The following is an 18,361-nucleotide window of genomic DNA, read 5'->3' on the forward strand; positions in this document are numbered from 1 at the left end:
ATCCCTCTGTAGCGTAAAAATCGGCTCTCAAGTGCAATGCCCAAAGGAAAAGTGATGTAGACGCTACCTTGATAAGCAGTTCCATTTGGGAGAGATTACACTAATGCCTACAAAGGCAGCTGTATCTGAAGGAAGCTGCCTTCTACCGTATTACCTAAGTAGGCAGTGGCCTTTAGCCTCTGTTTCCAAAACCTTTGGAGGTAGCGTCTATGTCATGACACAGCCCATTTCATTTACATTGGATAATACACACCCTGATTGGACTTTCCAAACACTTACATCCTGATTGGACATTTCCCAGTAAGGCCTCTCTCCATAGGACATCACCTCCCACACCACAATGCCGTAACTCCAGGCATCACTGGCTGAGGTGAACTTCCGGTAGGCAATGGCTTCTGGCGCAGTCCACCTGATTGGAATTTTACCTCCCTAGAACACATTAAAAAGGCAAATACATCATTGAAGTTTTATATTTTTCATTTAACTTTGTATGTATTTTACCCATTCTTTCATGTATTTTTTTTCATTTCACCATAAAGCACCATTCCATCAATACGGTTTACAACTGTAATATGGTTTAAAATTATACAAACACATGCTTTTCACTCCCAAAAATGAAGAGACTGCTAGGAATAGCTCAGATTTCAAATTTCCTTTATAATAAATAGAGTATACTGTATGACTCATCAAATTCAGGACTTGATCTAGAAAAGAAGAGCAGATAGCATGTATTAATTGCTGTTTGGCACAAAACTGAATGGACCTCCCAATTACAAAAGCAAATGTGAACAGTGCATAGTGTAAAGAGTTAAACCACAGTAAACTGGAACCAGTCCTCAGTTATGTGTCCCTTTGTTTCATCTTCAGTGTTTTCTCGCAGGATGGGGCCTGTATGCATGCCCGTTCAGGGGGTGTCTATCAGACTGCAGGAGTTTCTCTGTGTTCCAGCCCCAGCGCTTGCAAGGGAGAGTAGAGAGCCAAAGCTAATCGTGTCCACGGCCAAGTCACACAACTCCTGCTCCACTTTCTCTAAACACACAGGCTTCGAAAAAATAAACTAGTGTGCAGTCATCCCCTGTGGGATCAGAAAAAAAAGCCTGCGGGTAGAGAGATTACTCCTAATTGATGTAAAATTCAGCTTTCTCACCAAGGATCATCCTGAGAACTCACTGCTGGTACTTGATGGAAGTGGGTAAGAAACTGACAGGCTTGATGATGTCGTAACTGTGAGACTGAACTCCACTTTGCTGTGGATAACCTTGTGGGACATTACTAACCAGAACACTACCATTTTAAATAAGACTCAACTTTTAACATAAATGCAGTCTAGACAGTGTCTAGTATCATAATAAAACAACCAATGAGTATAATCACTCTTATTTTGAAGTCTTAATTGAATATGTGGTGGGTTTTATGAACACACCACAAAAAGTCTAAAGATATATAATGATATATAATATAAGCTGAACAACATCTTCAAAGTTTATACGCCTATTTAGAATCGACATCTAGAACATGTCCTGTCTGATTTAAGCATGCGTGAACAACATTTGAGAACTTCTGCATTCATTGACTGAAAATAATTCTCATGAGCAGTGACCTTCTGCTAAACTTTTGCTCAGAAGAGTGAAGTCACATATTTTCAGTACTCAATCACATATGGGCATTTCCTGAAATGGTCTTATTTATTTACTCATTTTGGGTCTGCTACATTCTGGACGTGCAGTACAGTAAACTAAGTGTACAAAGCAGCACACATCAGCATATGAGGTCATTAACACAGTCCAGGAGGGCTTAGAGTGACAGGACAATGGAGGTATAGTGTGTGGATGAGGGCCTGTGGTTAACGTCACAGCCTTGCTCAGTGTGTTACAAATTCACAGTCGAGTCAAAGCAAGGCCAGAAGCAAACAAATTTTCTTCCCTCTCCCAATATGTGCTCAAACACAACCAGTACCCCAACGATCTGATGGGAGCACCGACAGGACTCAGTTGAGCGACTGTTTACAAAAAGATGCTTGTCGAGCAGTTGTTTACAAAAGACTGGAACATCAAACTTGTGTGTTTGTGCAATTTCTAGTGGTTTATATTCACAGTGTGTTTAATATCTAATAACAGTTTTTTTCCAAACGGCAACCTGTTGTTTGCCAGATTTTTATTGCAGTATAGAATTTCATGTTTGCATAAGAATACATATTCAGATAGCACATTTGTGTGGACTTACTGTGGTTAAATAAATAAAGTATCACAACCTACCGTGATTTTTACAAAGTGGTTCTACAAAGCTGTTTTTGCATCAGTGACAATCTTACCAGCCTTATGGTAATTAACTATGCAACTTAATGTTTCACACCCATTCTTCTGAACAGTGAGGCTGCCTCTGAGTTATTTACTATGATTTAGGCACATACAGTAGGTTGAGGTGTACTGACTCTTGTTGTGTAGGCGGCCTCGGGGTCGTCCTCCAGCACCCGGGACAGGCCGAAATCGGACACCTTGCACACCAGGTTGCTGTTGACCAGGATGTTGCGGGCGGCCAGGTCCCGGTGGACGTAGCCCATGTCCGAGAGGTACTTCATGCCCGAGGCGATGCCACGCAGCATGCCCACCAGCTGGATCACCGTGAACTGGGCATCATGCCTCTGTCGCAAGGAGGGATGCTCAGTCAGACAAGTGACCGAATGAAAACAGCCCAAAAACACAAGACAGGCAGGATATGTTTGCAGGAAATCACTTGATAGCATAGAGATATTTTCACTTTCATATCACAGCACTTATTGCACAGGTATCATTATCTTGATATTGTAACTTGTTGCCATGCCTCCTAGTTCCACTTAACAGTACTCTCTGACCTAGCCTATGCTTACTGAGTGAACTGGACTTACTGTGTTCATGGCTATGAATAACTGTTACATAATGAGTATGTACCTTATTGGACCAGTGTTTTGTAGTTGTTCCAATGACCTTCATGCACTTATTGTACGTCGCTTTGTATGAAAGCGTCTGCCAAATAAATGTAATGTTATGCAATGATAGGAAAAGAGAAAAGAAATGGAGAAGACGAAGCAATGGAGGCAATGGCTATTGGCTAAGCCTAACAACGGGTTTCACTCACTCGCAAGAAGCTATCCAAGGATCCATTGTCCATGTATTCTGTCACGATCATGACCGGTTTACCTGGGCAGTAAAATAATTTGATTGATTTACAAGCCTCAGACTTAATATGAGACAAATTATTTTTTATGTATTTTCATCACTGAATGTACGTATAATCATAGATGAAAAGATTTATCAAATTCCCCAAAATTTATGCAATGATAAATTATGTGTTATGTGTTTTATGTAGTCTCAGCCAAACTGGACAAAACAGCTTCCATTAAGAATTTTGCTTTAACAGTGAATACACACAAATTAGACTTGAATGCAACCTAACACCCCAATACTGATAGATTTCAGGTTAAGGTGAAGGCACCACAGTGGAAGCTTCATGGAGATATGCATTTGATGCCTACCCATGCCTTATTGCGATTGGTATGGACTAAATAATAAATTCTTACATTGTCATTGTAGTTGCAGTGTTGTTGTTATTATTAAAATAAATATGAACACGTAATAAATTAGCGGTTTATTGAAACAAATATATGACATAATGTATCTTTGCTGGTACTTGGGTGTAACTGGTGTTGCATAGTATGTGTGCACTGTGCATATGCTGAACAAGTACAGTATTTGTAACCAGAAAAGTATAGCACATGAGTCTGAAGACATTGTTACATTCATATGCTGGACATATGTTGGTACTAAAAACTGAATGAATGAACTCTCCGGAGGGGAAAACAGTATCTATTATACTGCATTTTGATTCATATTCTGTCTTCTAACATGTTTGCAGAGTCTGTAAAAACTGTTATTTTAGCTAACATACAAATCATAAAAAAGAATTTCATGACTGAAAAGCTTTGAAACAGCTGAATAAATACGCAGCAAATAGACTATTTTTTTATTGTGCATTAAGTGTCTGTACTGAGTAAAACACCCCTCCTTTAAATGACAGTGTTTTACTTTCATAGACAGTTTATAGAGTTCACCCCAGTGCACAGTCTGCAATGGGCCTGGGTTTTAACGGGCGGTGGAACAAACACTGTATTTCAGAATGGTAAAACTGATAGTTCCTGTTTTAAACAAGTCCAGGCTGTCGCAAACGGGGATAGTCTTCGCGGTTTTGACACATCTGGGCGATCATTTGATCCTCTCCTCGCCAACCACCTCCAGACAACGGTGTCCATTGCTTCTTCGGCTCGAGGTTCTCGTGTGACGCCCATGACAATGTGTAGGCAAGTCCACAGTCGTAACAGTACTTTACAGCAAACGCCATTTCACAAAAAACTTCTTCAAGGATGAGGTGAGGGAGAAGTGATTCAGATGACCCTCAAGGTCAACTGTCACTTTCCAACAGCGAAATCCCTCTCAGTTGCTGAAGAACATAAATTACCGGTTTTATCATCACTATCTTATTTCGATCCTCATTGATGGCCTGTCTTAAAAATGTAGGGGAAAATGCCTTTAAATCACACAAATGAATGCTCGCATTGTCATGATACTGTATGCTTTCCTGACAAATGGTTTCACTTTCTCAGCTGTCCTGCACAGCAATATTAATCAATTTGACACACCGATAAAAAACTGATTTTTATATCTCAAAGTTTACCCTAAAACATCACATTAATGTAACACATTTTAAAGAAGCTTTCATCTCTATATATTTAATGAAAAAAAGTATATAAATATATATTTACAGGATGGGCAGATTTATATTGACGGGCGATGTGAAATGTTCATTGAAAACATATTTGGGATATCATGTAGTGAAAGTAATGGCCTCAGGAAAGCATCCCATAGATATTGTATATCAGAGTCATACAGCGTCATGGCTGGTTTGGGAGTTCATGACTGGGAGTGTGAGTTGACTTACAACTCAGCCTGCACTTTGTCAAGTCATTTTATCATTCACCCTGCATCATAATAGCTCTTCATCCAAACGGTCATGCACTTGGTTCAACATTACCACTCCTTAAAAGCACTGACATGTCCTACTCCCTATTTTTCATCAGAGATACAGTACATGTTTCTCTCCTTCTCTCACTTATATATATTACAGCCATTTATAGACATAGTTCCTGCATTTTTGAGGATCAAAAGTAACTGGACTGCACTGTGTTTGTATATATATATATATATATATATATATATATATATACACGATCATCTGTATCTGTTGATCAGTGATTAACGAGGACCAAGTAATAAGTCAATAAATCACCCAGACTCAGTAGTCAAGTGGAGCGAGCCCTCCATCCAATCAAAGCAGTGCTCAATCTCCCCCTCACATGTGTTAAAATCAGGCACAATCTGCATAATGAGTTTGGATCCCAAACATTGAAAGATTTATGTATTGTAAACATGTGCTCATTTTAGATGCAACAATATCTATTCCTTCCTCCTGAAGGACATTGCTAGGATCACAGCTAGGGTTAAACAAAAAAGAAGACTGAAGAGAAAGAGAACCGACTTGGAGTCATTCAGAGGCATGTTAATACCTGGGTCCATCAAAACTGTTCAGACGGATAAAAGGTTTCCAAAAAAGTGTGACAGGTGTTGTAGCAAGTTAAAGGTCGTATCTTTCCTTCAGATGACTTCCCATCATTTCATTCTCATTCTTGAATTGCCATATCAAGATTAAAAGATTGAAATTCCTTTTTTAAAAGAAAGTATTTTTCAAATGACTCATATTTTAAACAATTATTATGAAGGATATGAAGCAATCTTCCTGTGGAGAAAACATGATCTCAGTGTAGACTTTAAAATTGTCTCTGTAAGGGCTGCTGGGTGGCTCAGTCAGTTAAGGCACCACGCTGTAGTGCATGGATGAGGCCCACGGTCTCAGATTGGATCCAGACTGTGACAGCATCAACGAGCTCTACTGGCCGAGGGTATGGGAGGGTTTTGTCTGTTTGGGGGTGTGTATTTCATTGCTCAGACAGTTAGGTATCAAAATGGTGATGTGCTGTGGCTGGTAACTTCACTTACTGCGAGTGACCACGCCCTCCAACCTAATGATATTGGGGTGGTCAAACTGTCCCATGATGCTGGCCTCGCTCAGGAAGTCCCGCCTCTGTGTTTCCGTGTATCCCGCCTTGAGGGTTTTGATCGCCACGCAGGTCTCTTTCTTTGAGGGCTGCTTCAGACGGCCGCTGCACACCTCCCCAAACTCACCTGTGAGGGAAGAACAAATTAGCAGCATTAGCGAGAATACAAAATAAGGGACAGCACACGTATCCTCATACTCTCAACCATGTAGGCTCAACTGAGTTTATTGATATTTAATAGGAGGCACAATCTTGTATTAGATATTTAAAAAAAAACACCTGGATGTGAATACTGCCTCTCGCCCAATGAAAGCTGGGATAGGCTCCAGCACCCCCCTGCAACCCTGCCCAAGATAAGCGGGTATAGACAATGGATGGGCGGATCTTGATGTGAGTACAGTATATAAAAAACATCTTGATGTAACAGCAATGAAACTGTAATTTCTGTTGTCTTCAAAAGTAATCAATTCTTTTCAAGGAGCTAAGACTGTGAATTAATGAGAATTATTCATCCAACAAAAAATCATTGTACTTGGTATCTATGTGACAAGTTCCTGTTGCCTGCTTGAAAAACGCTTAGGGTGACAGTATGATAACATGAAAACCAGCAAAAATGTTGTACCAGTCATTTACAAAACCACTCATTGGACACTGGGACTCAGTTTGTGTTTGGTCTTATCCACTGAAAACACTACCTAGAAAGTATTTTCAAATGTATTTAATTTATCTTTAGTTGTAATTATCTTGTCTCTAATATGATTTAAATAAATTGCACATTTAATTGCTCAGTAACATACCTATTGGACTCATTTAAACAGTTGGAGTTGGAATTAACACTGAAGATTTTATTGTGCAGTTAGTTATGCATGTTAAGTGATAATAATATACTTCATGACATATACTTAAAGTTAAATTTTTTGTAAAATGTACTTGCTAAGATAATGGCCCTACGGTTTATTTAAAGATAACTCTGGAGAATGCTTCCCTTTGTTTATTTCAGTGCATAACTCTTTTTTTTCACCGGAGGTTTGAATTGCGTGACATTATCTACCCCAGCGTCAGGCTACAGGGACTCATTGTGCTTGATTTAGAGGGAACTGCGGGGGGTTAAATTTGATATCCCAGGAGGTTGTTTCCCAGGCTCCCTTGCTGCACTGGCACGCACTCCATTAAACCCAGTCAGGCAGTGCGGACGGGCGCTGTGAAGAACTATACAGCACTGCAGGAGTTCGGATAATTGGAACACACCGCCCAGTGAGGTGTTAACTGATTTTCCTTTGCACCGACTGGCACACCTCTTATGATAGATGTTCCAGGTAAATGTCACTTCAGAAACAAAGTTAACAATCCGCTGCATGTGCCTCTGCATTGAACAGAAGCGTTCCCCGCTCGTAGTCGTACCTGCCCCGACCACCTTGTCGATAGCTATGCAAGAGGCGTCCAGTTCTCTGGCAAATTCATGGATGGCCTGACTTGGGTCCTCGTAAGTGTGTGGGTCCACATAGGTCCGGATCCCTGGAAGTCTCACTGTAAGATGAATAGTTGAATGCATGTTAGGTCACTTCTCATGATTATATCACACCCACTTGGGCATGCAACATTTTTTTTTTGTTTTTTTGAGGGCGGGGGGTGGGGGGGGGGGGGGGGGGTGGGGGGGGTGGTGGCAGGGGTGGGGAGTGTGGGGTTATAAGTCAAGTGGCAACACCACACAACCTAAAATTGTATGAATAGGATTTTAATATAGTACACGGAATTTGCGTTGGTACATATAAGTGATTGGATGCTCTTTGAACAAGAAAACGTTAATAAAAAGCTGCGTAAATTAATATAGATATAACATTGACATAATTGTTGTTTTGAACTGGTCTCACAGTGAAAAAGTCAAATATTAAATTGACACTGATTTAAGTTAGGGACATATACAGATTTACATAATGTAAGAAAGAAAGACATATATGCATGCAGACAGACAGGCATACACTTACAGTGGCCATTACCAAAGGGAAGTCTTTTTTCATCTGGGTGTTTTGATTTACTGTACCCACAAAACCTGCAGGTAAAAATGGTCAAAGTGAATTACACAATGTTAAGCAACACTATAAAGTTGATTTGGACCTACAGAATTACACATCAAATCATAACTTTAATGGAAATAACTACACAGCAGCTGTGTGTAGATAACAGGTTTTGCATGACTGTTTTACATGCTGTATGTGCGCAACTTAAAATAATTTAAGCAGTAAAGGCTGTTAAAATCAGCTGTTTATGCTGTTTGTCTTACAACTAATTTTACAAAGCAGGACAATGAAGATAAAAAAATGCATAATGTACCAAGCCATGTATAGGAATAGGAATGGTGTTCTCAACAGAAATCCAGTTAAACGGACGAGCTATGTTATAGCTAATCAGGAATCCATTGAGGTAAATTACATTCTGCTAATTTAACAGATGCTCTAAACCAGAGTGAATTACAAACCAAAGTGCATGAGTGATTTTGCATATGATAAACACCAGTCCCGGAGAGCTAGAATGTCTGTTTTTTTTTTTTTTTTTTTTTTAAACTTCCTTTCAGTTAGCAGCCTTCAATGTAGGCCTTGGAAACAAGATACGTAGGCTGTTTAGCCAATCAGTTACCAAAATGTGCCACTGAATTGCTGAAACAGACCAAGATCTAGCCAACAATGTGGCCTTCTAGGTGTTTGAGATCCCAAGTATAGCATGTGTGAGTAGCGCTACTGAAAAGGGTCTTCCAGATAAAGTGCCTCATGCCAGCTGTGGTTGAATCCCAACAGATTGAGCACTGACCTGCCCAGGAGCAGGTACACCACCACCGACAGGAGGATAATGGCTACAGCCGAGGAAATGGCTATCAGCACCACCTGGCTGTTCTCACTGGAGATGGAGAAGGCTAGAGAGAAAGAGGACAGAGGCTTGACTTACTCAATATCAGATGATAGCCAAATATCCACCCCTCACCCACAACTTCCCCCAACCCCAAGGGGAAAAAACTGGTTCTTCTTATATAAATATAAATATAAATATAAAGAGAAAGAAAATAATAACATTATACTTAAAGTAACTCCATGGCAGCTTACACAGCGATGTTATGCCTCCAGAGGCTGTATGTGAGTATATTACGTGATTATTCATCAATTTCAATACTCTTAAAGTTTATTTACTTTAATCTTATTTTCAGTTGGAACATGGCACATGCAACCCGATGCTGTTAAGCTCAAGGAAAGTATGAGCACAATAAAAGAACAAACTAAAAATGTTTATAATTGTGAATAAACACTATAATGTGCACATATGTACAGCCTCTGGAAATAGAATGTTGCTGCACAAGCTGCTTTGGAGTTGCTTAAAGTACATTTTCTTGCTTGGGACCACAAACCCCCTAATGCCTATATACCAGCCATTGTAAATCTGGCAAGTCATCAAAAACTTCCAAAACATTCTTCATCACACACAAAAATGGCCTGGGCCAATTGAAACCATACACTAAAACTTAAATAATATCATAAAATCACAGAAAGTGAACTATCCCTTTCACCACAATGCGCCTGTCAAACTTCCACACACAAAAAAAACAAGTAAAAAAAATAATAACTGGTACTGGTAAATTTGGCCACATATTCATCCAAGCCTACATCTGATTGGCTACACAATCCCTTGCCTTTTCTAACAACTTTGATTTCCTAGATCATCACAGAAAAATAGTTTGCAGTTCTCAGGTGACCTTTGGTTAGATATAGGTATTAAAATAAATAAATAAATAAGTTCCGTATGTAAATACACAATAAACAGTGTGCTGCTGGAGGTGCTTACAGTCGGGACTGGTCTCAAACTCAAACTTCCGGCTGCTGGCTCCATACCCAGCAGCAGTGCGAGCGCGTATCTGCAGCAGGTAGACCGTGTCCGGTTTCAGCCCGTTTAGAGTAACATTGGTGCCTTTTGCCCTCAGGATAGTATAACTTGTCTCTTGCTCCTGCTTCAGAACACACACACACAGACATGCACACACACACACACGCACACACACACATACACACACAAATACAGATACAGACACATTCACGCATGCACACAAACACACACCCAAATACACACACACACACACACAGAAAAAAAGCAAAGTAAACAAGCTGACATGATACTGACATTCAGGTATAAAGGGTCCAGGTTTATAGTTGCTACATGCTGATAGCTCACATTTATACCAGGCGAAGTTCTCACTCAAAGTGTCAGGTCAGTCCACTGTGCAAAAATAAATAAATTAAAAAAATGAAAAATATGCGTTTATAATCAAGTGCACCCTTGAGCCCTGGAGATGGTGCCAGCTAGTCATGATAAATTACCAACTCTATTTTTTATGGCTTTTTCTTAAGGACTGCACTGTGGAGAACCTTTCCAGCAGTGAAACAACAGAAGATTTACTGGAAATCTTTACATCCATGGCATTATTTCCAGATGTGCCTGTGACTGTGAGAAATCAAGAGGGGAAATAAGGAAGCAGCATAGCTCGCAATAATGCTAAACCCATTAAAAAACAAAGTCATCTGTGTAATATCACATTTTAAGCTTTCACTCTCATATCCAAAGATTATTTTGTGCATTTGACAAGGCATTAGAGGCGGCAATGAATATCCTCTCATTTTGAGTAATTGAGATAGACAAAAAACATTAACACATAATTTGACCTCTAAACTTTTTAAATTACTAGATTATCAGGTTTGAAATCAGTGCTTCAGTTTTCACGGGGAAGAAAAACATAGATATACGTTTTGACATTCAAAAAAATAAGCTTTACCAAGGCTTATAAACTTACTCTTTTGTTTCTGGTCTTAAAAAAAAAATACTATCATATATGCACCTGGATATTTACTGAAGCAATTCACTTTAAGTACCTTGTTCAAAGGTACAACAGCAGTACCCCACCTGGAACTCAAGCCTGCAACCCCTGAGTTAAACATTCCAGTTCCCACACTGTTAGAGGACACTTTCTGTGTCACAAGGTATACTCTCCTCTTTCATCACTGTCACGCCATCCTTGTCTGCAGAAGGAGCTACACAGCTGAAACACACTCACTTCTGTAATGCACCCGACCACAAATATAAGTGAAAACATTGCCTACTCAACAGGTAGAGAAAGTGCCAAAGCATGGGAAGGAGCATCTGTCACTGACAACAGCTAGAGATCTTTTGACATAAATTAAGCAGATACCCGATGCATGAACTTAAATATGTCTTGAAGGGAAATACATTTATATTTCATTTCAGAAGTATAAATATATTGTGGATGTCTGTAATATACAGGGCATTTTATTGAAAATATAGGCCAAATAAATAGAAATAATAAACTTATCCAACATAATACAACGTAATTGAGCCTTTCTTTATCATGAAAAAAATATACTTCATATTGTTCATTAATTTTTCAAACAGCAAATATAAGGTTTATAAGGTTTATGTGCTTGCTCATACATTCCTGATATGTGCCTTTTCTCAATTTCTTTTTTAATCGGAGGAATAAGGTTTTACTATACTATTCTATTTATTCTATATTCTATTTATTTAAATTGCATACATTTATATTAACTTATGATATGTGTGTGAAACTGATGCAGTTGATACTAAGGAACCCCAGCCGACTATCCAAAGGGACAAATACAGTTATGACTCACCACTGCGTGTTCCAATCCACAGCTGATGATACAGTCGAAACATGAGCAAGAGACTTCTAAGCTATAAGCCCCTGGTGTCAGAGTTAGTGATATTACATACTGATATAGTTAGATTTTTTCATTGCTTTGATTGATTTAAATTTTCTTTTCTTTTGTTGCATTTCAAAATCTTACTTTTTTATGTTCATATGTTCATGCATACATATGTTCATACATACATTTTATGTTCATATTTTCAGCATGTGATCCCCAGAGAAAACATGTAACCTGGCCCATAGCAACTGCAACATGTCTTTGTCTTGCCACACTACACTACAGTGGCTGCAGTCTTGAATCAAGATTGAGTACTTTGTGCACATTCAAGTGCATACAAGAAAGGGCTCACTTTTAAGTCAATGGTTTTTGTTCTCAATGTCATGTCAGATGAAAACAATTTGTCTGCCCTAGGTGGCATGCTCCCACATTTAATCTGCAGATCTTTTCACAGATTGTCAGAGTTTCCTGCTTACAACTTCAAGTGACCACAAACAAATCAAACGTGCCTAAAATCTTCCTGCCAAAGGTTTCCTAACTATACGTCCCAAAGTTTATCAACCCTTGCTATGTGGTTCAACAAGGCATGCGATTGTTACTTTTACAAGAGCACAGAACTAGAGGAAGTTAATATATATTTAATGTGCTGCTTTGACAATATAAATGGTGCAATCTAGGCATCTCACTTCTCTGTCTGTAGGAGAAAAAAATATGTAAAGCATTCTCTGCACCAAGTTAGAGTGTAAATAAACACTCTCTGATACAGTACAAAAGACCTGTGTCTCTATTTTTCTTACTGTGAGATAAGATAAAAACAGAGCAACCACTGAAACCTACTTCATTTTTTGTTTATCAACAACTAAAATTTCTCTACATATTGTTAAACAACCATACATCTTCAACCAATTTTGGGACACTGTAATTTGAAAAAAATACAAATCTGCATGACCTGCAATATTTTGAATTTTTTTCCCCCATCACTAGAATAACCATTATTCTTCATTTAAAGTCAAAGCCTGTGACTCTCCTAGAACAATCCTGCCCTGGCCTGCTTGGTGCCAAAATTCATTCAAACCCTTGAAAAATAGCAACAAATACAAATACGTGGTTTAGAGAAATTAATGCATTCCTCATTCGTCAACAATGAAAATATTACCAAAACACCTCCAGGCAACAGAATATTTTTCATGTAATTGCAGAGGGAAAACGATATATATATATATATATATATATATTAGACAAATTAAAGGAAAAACCAACATAAAATGTCTTATTAAGTTATTAAGGTGTTGTGTCACCACAAGCTAGAAGAACAGCTTCAATGCACCTTGGCATAGATTCAAGTCTCTGGAACTCTACTGGAGGGATGGAACACCATTCTTCCAAAATATATTCCCTCATTTGGTGTTTTGATGATGGTGGTGGAGAGTGCTGTCTAACACGTCAGTCCCAAAATCTCAGAGATGTGTTCAATTGGGTTGAGATCTGGGGACTGTGCAGGCCATAGAATATGATTCACATCATTTTCATACTCAAACCATTCTGTGACTCCTCGTGCCCTGTGGATGGGGGCACTGTCATACTGGAAGAGACCACTCCCATCAGAATAAAAATGTTTCATTATAGGAAAAAGGTGATCACTCAGAATATCTTGGTATTGATTTGCAGTGACCATTCCCTCTAAATGGACCCAAACCATGCCAGGAAAATGCCCCCCGACAGCATATCAGAGAAACGGAACCCCCTCACTGTAGGGATCAAACATGTCACAGAGCATGATAGGATGTTAATTGCTTAATTGTATTATGCGGTACACCTGTATGGAAGCATCTGCATTTGTATTTCTCCACTCATTTATTCCGGTTTTTCCTTTGACACCCACATATATATCAAATGTTTGAAATCATTTTTGTCCCCTCAATCAGAATTGTTTTTGCATTCTTCTTTGACTTTGAAAAACATTTCCAATCGTCTTTTTCATCCTTTTCAGGTTCAGACCCTGAAAGGGAGGGATTTTCGGATTAGTAGAATGTTTTCTTGTGATTTCTTGCTTCTCACTTGGGAACATTTTTCTTGAGTTTGGACCACAGATGTTTGATTGAACTGTGGTCTGGAAATTGCACTGACTAGCCCAGTCTTACCTTACTAATTTCTTTGTATACCTTTGTGCATGTTTTGAATCAGAATAATTCAGAAACATCCCTTTTTCAACATCGTTTGAGCTGTTTAGTAGCGGGCACACGATTCTCATCCTAAAATGTCCTGGTATGCATTTGTATCCATATTTCCCTCAATTTTTACAAGGCCACCAGGTGCAAATAAAAAAAAAGGAAAATAAAATTCATTCAGCTCCATATTTCACAGAGTGATGACATCTTTCTCAATTAAAAAGTCCCATTTCTGACATCAAATTCTAGATTCAGATTCAACTTCGTCAATATATTTTTAATTAACTACAGCATTGTATTGATACTAATATTTCATTTAAACAAACTTGCGTTTATCACAGCATTACAAATGTTTGTGAGGGCACTGGGCTGTGCTTATTTTTAAAAGGGGTTTCTAATTACTACAATGAACACAGCAATGATTCATTATAGACACACTTCTGTACTTTTGGTCAGACTGCGATACTTTCACCTGTGTTGTATAATCAAGGGACGTCTATAATCAAGAGACCTCTACAGGCACAAAATGGATGCCCCTGGCCTTTTGTTTGTCTCTGGTTTTTCCAACCATGAGGAAATTCTCAAAATAGTCTATAATTACAGGACAACATCCAGTAGCTGGAGGGATTAGGTTTCACCTTGGATTTAAAGATTTTTTCTCTGTGGTTTTGCTATCAGTTGCTATTACATTTTGGAAACAGACTATTATCTAGTGGAAGTAGACTGATGAAGACAAAATCTGTAAACTTTATTAAATTCTCCCAAAGCAAGCTAAATGCATCAGTAAACATGAATGGTTCAACATTTTGACCTGAAATGTTTTCTTCAGGTATGGCTTATATATATATATACTGTATACCTGACCTATACCTGGCTATACCTGAGAAAGAACAAATTGTTTCTGTACAGCTGAACAGTGTGTAGGAGCCTCTGTTTCTCTTTATTCAGTCTCTGCTGTTCTTAAAATAAGCAATATATTATTTTTATTATCGTGCTGTTGCATTTATCACATTACTTTTTATTTGTTACTGTTGTTGTTTTGGCTCACTCTGTTTCTGTTGACTCAAGAAAAATAGGATGAATTAATGAAAGATTTCACACCGAAGCGTATTACAGTACCACCCAGAGACATGGGCAGCACAGCCTGCCTGCAACAGGATGAAAAGAAAATAAAAAATGATTTTGCTTACACTAATAGGCGGTTCATGGCAGAGTCATGACATTCGCACAGTGCGGGAGTCTGACTAAGCATTCTTAAAGATAAGAAAAAACTTGGGCACCGCGGTCCTTGCCAACAACTATTTTTTAAAGCTTGTTTTTTTTATTTTTTTGCTAACAGTATGAGCTGTTGGTAAATATGCCTTTTGCTTCAACCTAGCTTCACTGAGGTATTCCTCAAAGAATAGGCAAGTGTGTCCTCCCAGAATAAAACACAGAAGAAGAAAAATAATGGTTCTGACCATGCTCAAAAGGGCCATTTTTCTTACACAGATTAAAAATATCCACATTGTTGATTTCAGACTAAAATGTCACCAACAATTCATCACTCGGCCCACAGAAGGCCAGTAAGTTGCTGTGCGCTAATTTTCACACTGAGCCCTTGAAGACACATTTATTGTTAACAGTAAACCTTTGCCCCATTAAAGCTGGCCTTTTACCCTTTCTCTTGACAGCATCACCATGCAGAAAAGTAACTGCCCACCAAGGAAGACGTTGTTCTTCAATTTCAACATGCGTTATAACGTTGCACGATGGCATGCTCATTGTGAGACAGCCAATGAAATGGAAAAATGAACTTAATAATAACGAAAGAAATGTCTAATATCATAGCATTGTAAAGATGTAGCAGTATTTATTACATGATACTGCAATGATACACACAATAAATAAATTTCTAGCTAGCATTTACTATAGATTTGAAAATCATTTTAATTTATTATATTCTATTATATCAAAGCAAAGTATTTGTAGCCTAAGAATGCATAACCCCCTGCCCTCTCCAAAAAATAAAATAAAAATAAAATAAAAAAACATCCATAAAAATCCATGGGTGAGATAATTACATCAGTACAACTAATGTATTTCCTTATACAATGTTTATCACACTCTAATGTTTCTGCTGTAAAGATTTTTTTCATGCTCTTAGTCTTTGAGTGAAAACTCTTGCTACAAGTCTGCACCAGCTTCCTCAGCCTCAGCCTACACAGGACTAGGCCCTCACACATCAGAACTAAAAAGCACTATTAAAATACCACATCATTTGGATTACAATTTATGCGTTTACTTGAAACACAAGATGACAAGAAGTTTTAACGTTTCATAGGTGCTGGAGGTAGAACTGCACACTGTATTCGAAGCAAGTACACTTAATAGTTCATTAACTAATAATTCAATGTTTTGGCCTGGAAAATTATTTGTCAGGTATGGCTCACACACACTGCACTGTATACCTGACCTATACCTGAGTATACCTGATAAAGACCTTTCCAGGTTGAAACATTGCTACAATTAAACAGCATGCAGGAGCTTCTTTTTCTTAGCATGCCAGATCCCTTGTGTAACATTTTAACCTTCAGTTAAAACAGATGACCTAACAGTGTTCTGCTCTCACCTTCTCGTAGAACTTGACCTCGTAGTCCAGGATGATGCCGTTGGGCCTCTCAGGCTCCAGCCAGGACAAGGAGATGCTGTTCCGCGATGTCCGGTCCTTCCTGATCACTGCCACTGCCGACGGAGCTTCAGAGGGAGACACACTATATGACTCATCTTAACCGTGTTTCTTTTGGCCTAGATTTAAAGTTTGCAGGAACCTGCAGGAAGTTCCCAGGTTTTATCATTCCAGTACGTATCTAGCAAATTGTTAACTTGCCTGCATTAACTATGAGAGAGAGAGAGAGATGGTTCTTTAAGGCGGGGTGAGTGAGAGAGCATGTGTGTGTGTGTGTGTGTGTGTGTGTGCTATGCATCTTGTTCAAGCAAATACAGCACATTGGATTTTACATTTGAGAGACCATAACCAAGGGCCTTCTGTCACTGCTCAAAAACCTGCAAGGCAAAACCTTACCGCATCCCCAACCAGTAGGGCCAGGAGATATGATATGTCTGAAGGCCCTTCCCCATTCTCTGTGAAAAATATTGCACCACTGTTGGACTCCACATGGCCCCAGTTAGCTGTCACAATTCAAAGTTAGAACTCCATAAGTCCATCTCCTCGTCTCTGAACCTATCCCCCTTCTCCTACTTTCCATCCTGTTTATCTTTATATTTTATGGCTCAGTAATAGCCAGGCAGCATAGAGGCAGTAAAGGAATCTGACTGCCCCACATTTTTCAGTTTATTTGAACACAGGAAAAATGTTGTTCTTTTTAAACATTGAGACTTTCTTTGATTGCGATTACGCCGTTCAAGTCCACCTCTTCCCCGAGTTTTCCCTTTTAATGAATCCAGATGGGCCTGAGTCCAGAGTCTGTTTCTACTCGACCTCCCTTTTCTGATAGGGAGTCGCCGTGGCCATATCCATGATTTACACTGCCAGGACGGCAAGTTCTTCTGACTCTCCCTATCTGCCTGCACTTTCTCAATGACATATAAAATATGTACACTGTAAAATATGTTATCTGCCTGAATGACATATCCTACGATGAGTTTTACAACTGAAAGAGTACTGTAGGGCTTTGGCATGCTGTTGAGAAGATCCAGCTTGCCAATCATTCCTGTCATGGATACTTTAAAGGCAGGTAACAATAAAAAATAAAAAATGGATAGACTATCGTAAAGTCGCTTAGCTTTTATTAGGCTGGCTGCTCTTGATCCAGGTTGCAAACATTTCACTCACCATTGCCTGATCACTTGAGAGTCATGTAAAAACCAGTGAGCTCCAATTAGATACACTGATACAGCAAGACTTGCGAGTAAATAACATTTCTATGACTTTTCCTTTTTCCTTTCCAATATCAAAATAGATTGAAATATATCCTTGTCTTTTAAGTGCTTTCAGTGACCGTGGGAACCCTCAAGGACATAAAATCTGTCAACAGTACTGAGGGATTGGTTTGGTCGGGGGATAACTTCTGTGGGTGATCCTCAATATGGCAGATGATTTCAATATCCACACCCTCACTATGTTTCAGAATTGGTCACAGGGGGCGATGCGGGCTAACACAAGGGTTCACACACTCACACACGCGTCTCCCGGTCCCAGTTGCTTTTTACAAGATCATAAAATTTGTCGGAATATCTGTCCAAGCACAAGAGAGCATCGCAATGGCAGTGGTTCACATTCTCAATTATTATTTACCCAACCTCTTATTATTATTTACTCAGCGGTCTGG

General features: G+C 38.9%; 1 protein-coding gene across 3 annotated transcripts in view; it reads right to left on the minus strand.

Moving 5' to 3' along the window:
• LOC118223851 (ephrin type-A receptor 3-like) overlaps positions 1-18,361 on the minus strand; it is a 79,684-nt gene that overhangs the window by 14,404 nt on the left and 46,919 nt on the right. For 2 of the 3 annotated variants that reach the window (XM_035410856.1, XM_035410858.1), the window contains exons 6-14: positions 16,642-16,766; positions 9,974-10,136; positions 8,951-9,053; positions 8,131-8,195; positions 7,547-7,672; positions 6,087-6,272; positions 3,115-3,176; positions 2,432-2,641; positions 280-429 (exon numbers count right to left, since the gene is read on the minus strand). In XM_035410856.1, the coding sequence (XP_035266747.1) occupies positions 280-429; positions 2,432-2,641; positions 3,115-3,176; positions 6,087-6,272; positions 7,547-7,672; positions 8,131-8,195; positions 8,951-9,053; positions 9,974-10,136; positions 16,642-16,766 (1,190 nt within the window). The remainder of the gene's footprint in view (positions 1-279; positions 430-2,431; positions 2,642-3,114; positions 3,177-6,086; positions 6,273-7,546; positions 7,673-8,130; positions 8,196-8,950; positions 9,054-9,973; positions 10,137-16,641; positions 16,767-18,361) is intronic. The other variant, XM_035410857.1, reaches the window with a different exon arrangement.

This window comes from Anguilla anguilla, chromosome 3 (genome assembly GCF_013347855.1).
Source record: "Anguilla anguilla isolate fAngAng1 chromosome 3, fAngAng1.pri, whole genome shotgun sequence".
In the NCBI taxonomy this organism is placed as follows: Eukaryota; Metazoa; Chordata; class Actinopteri; order Anguilliformes; family Anguillidae; genus Anguilla; species Anguilla anguilla.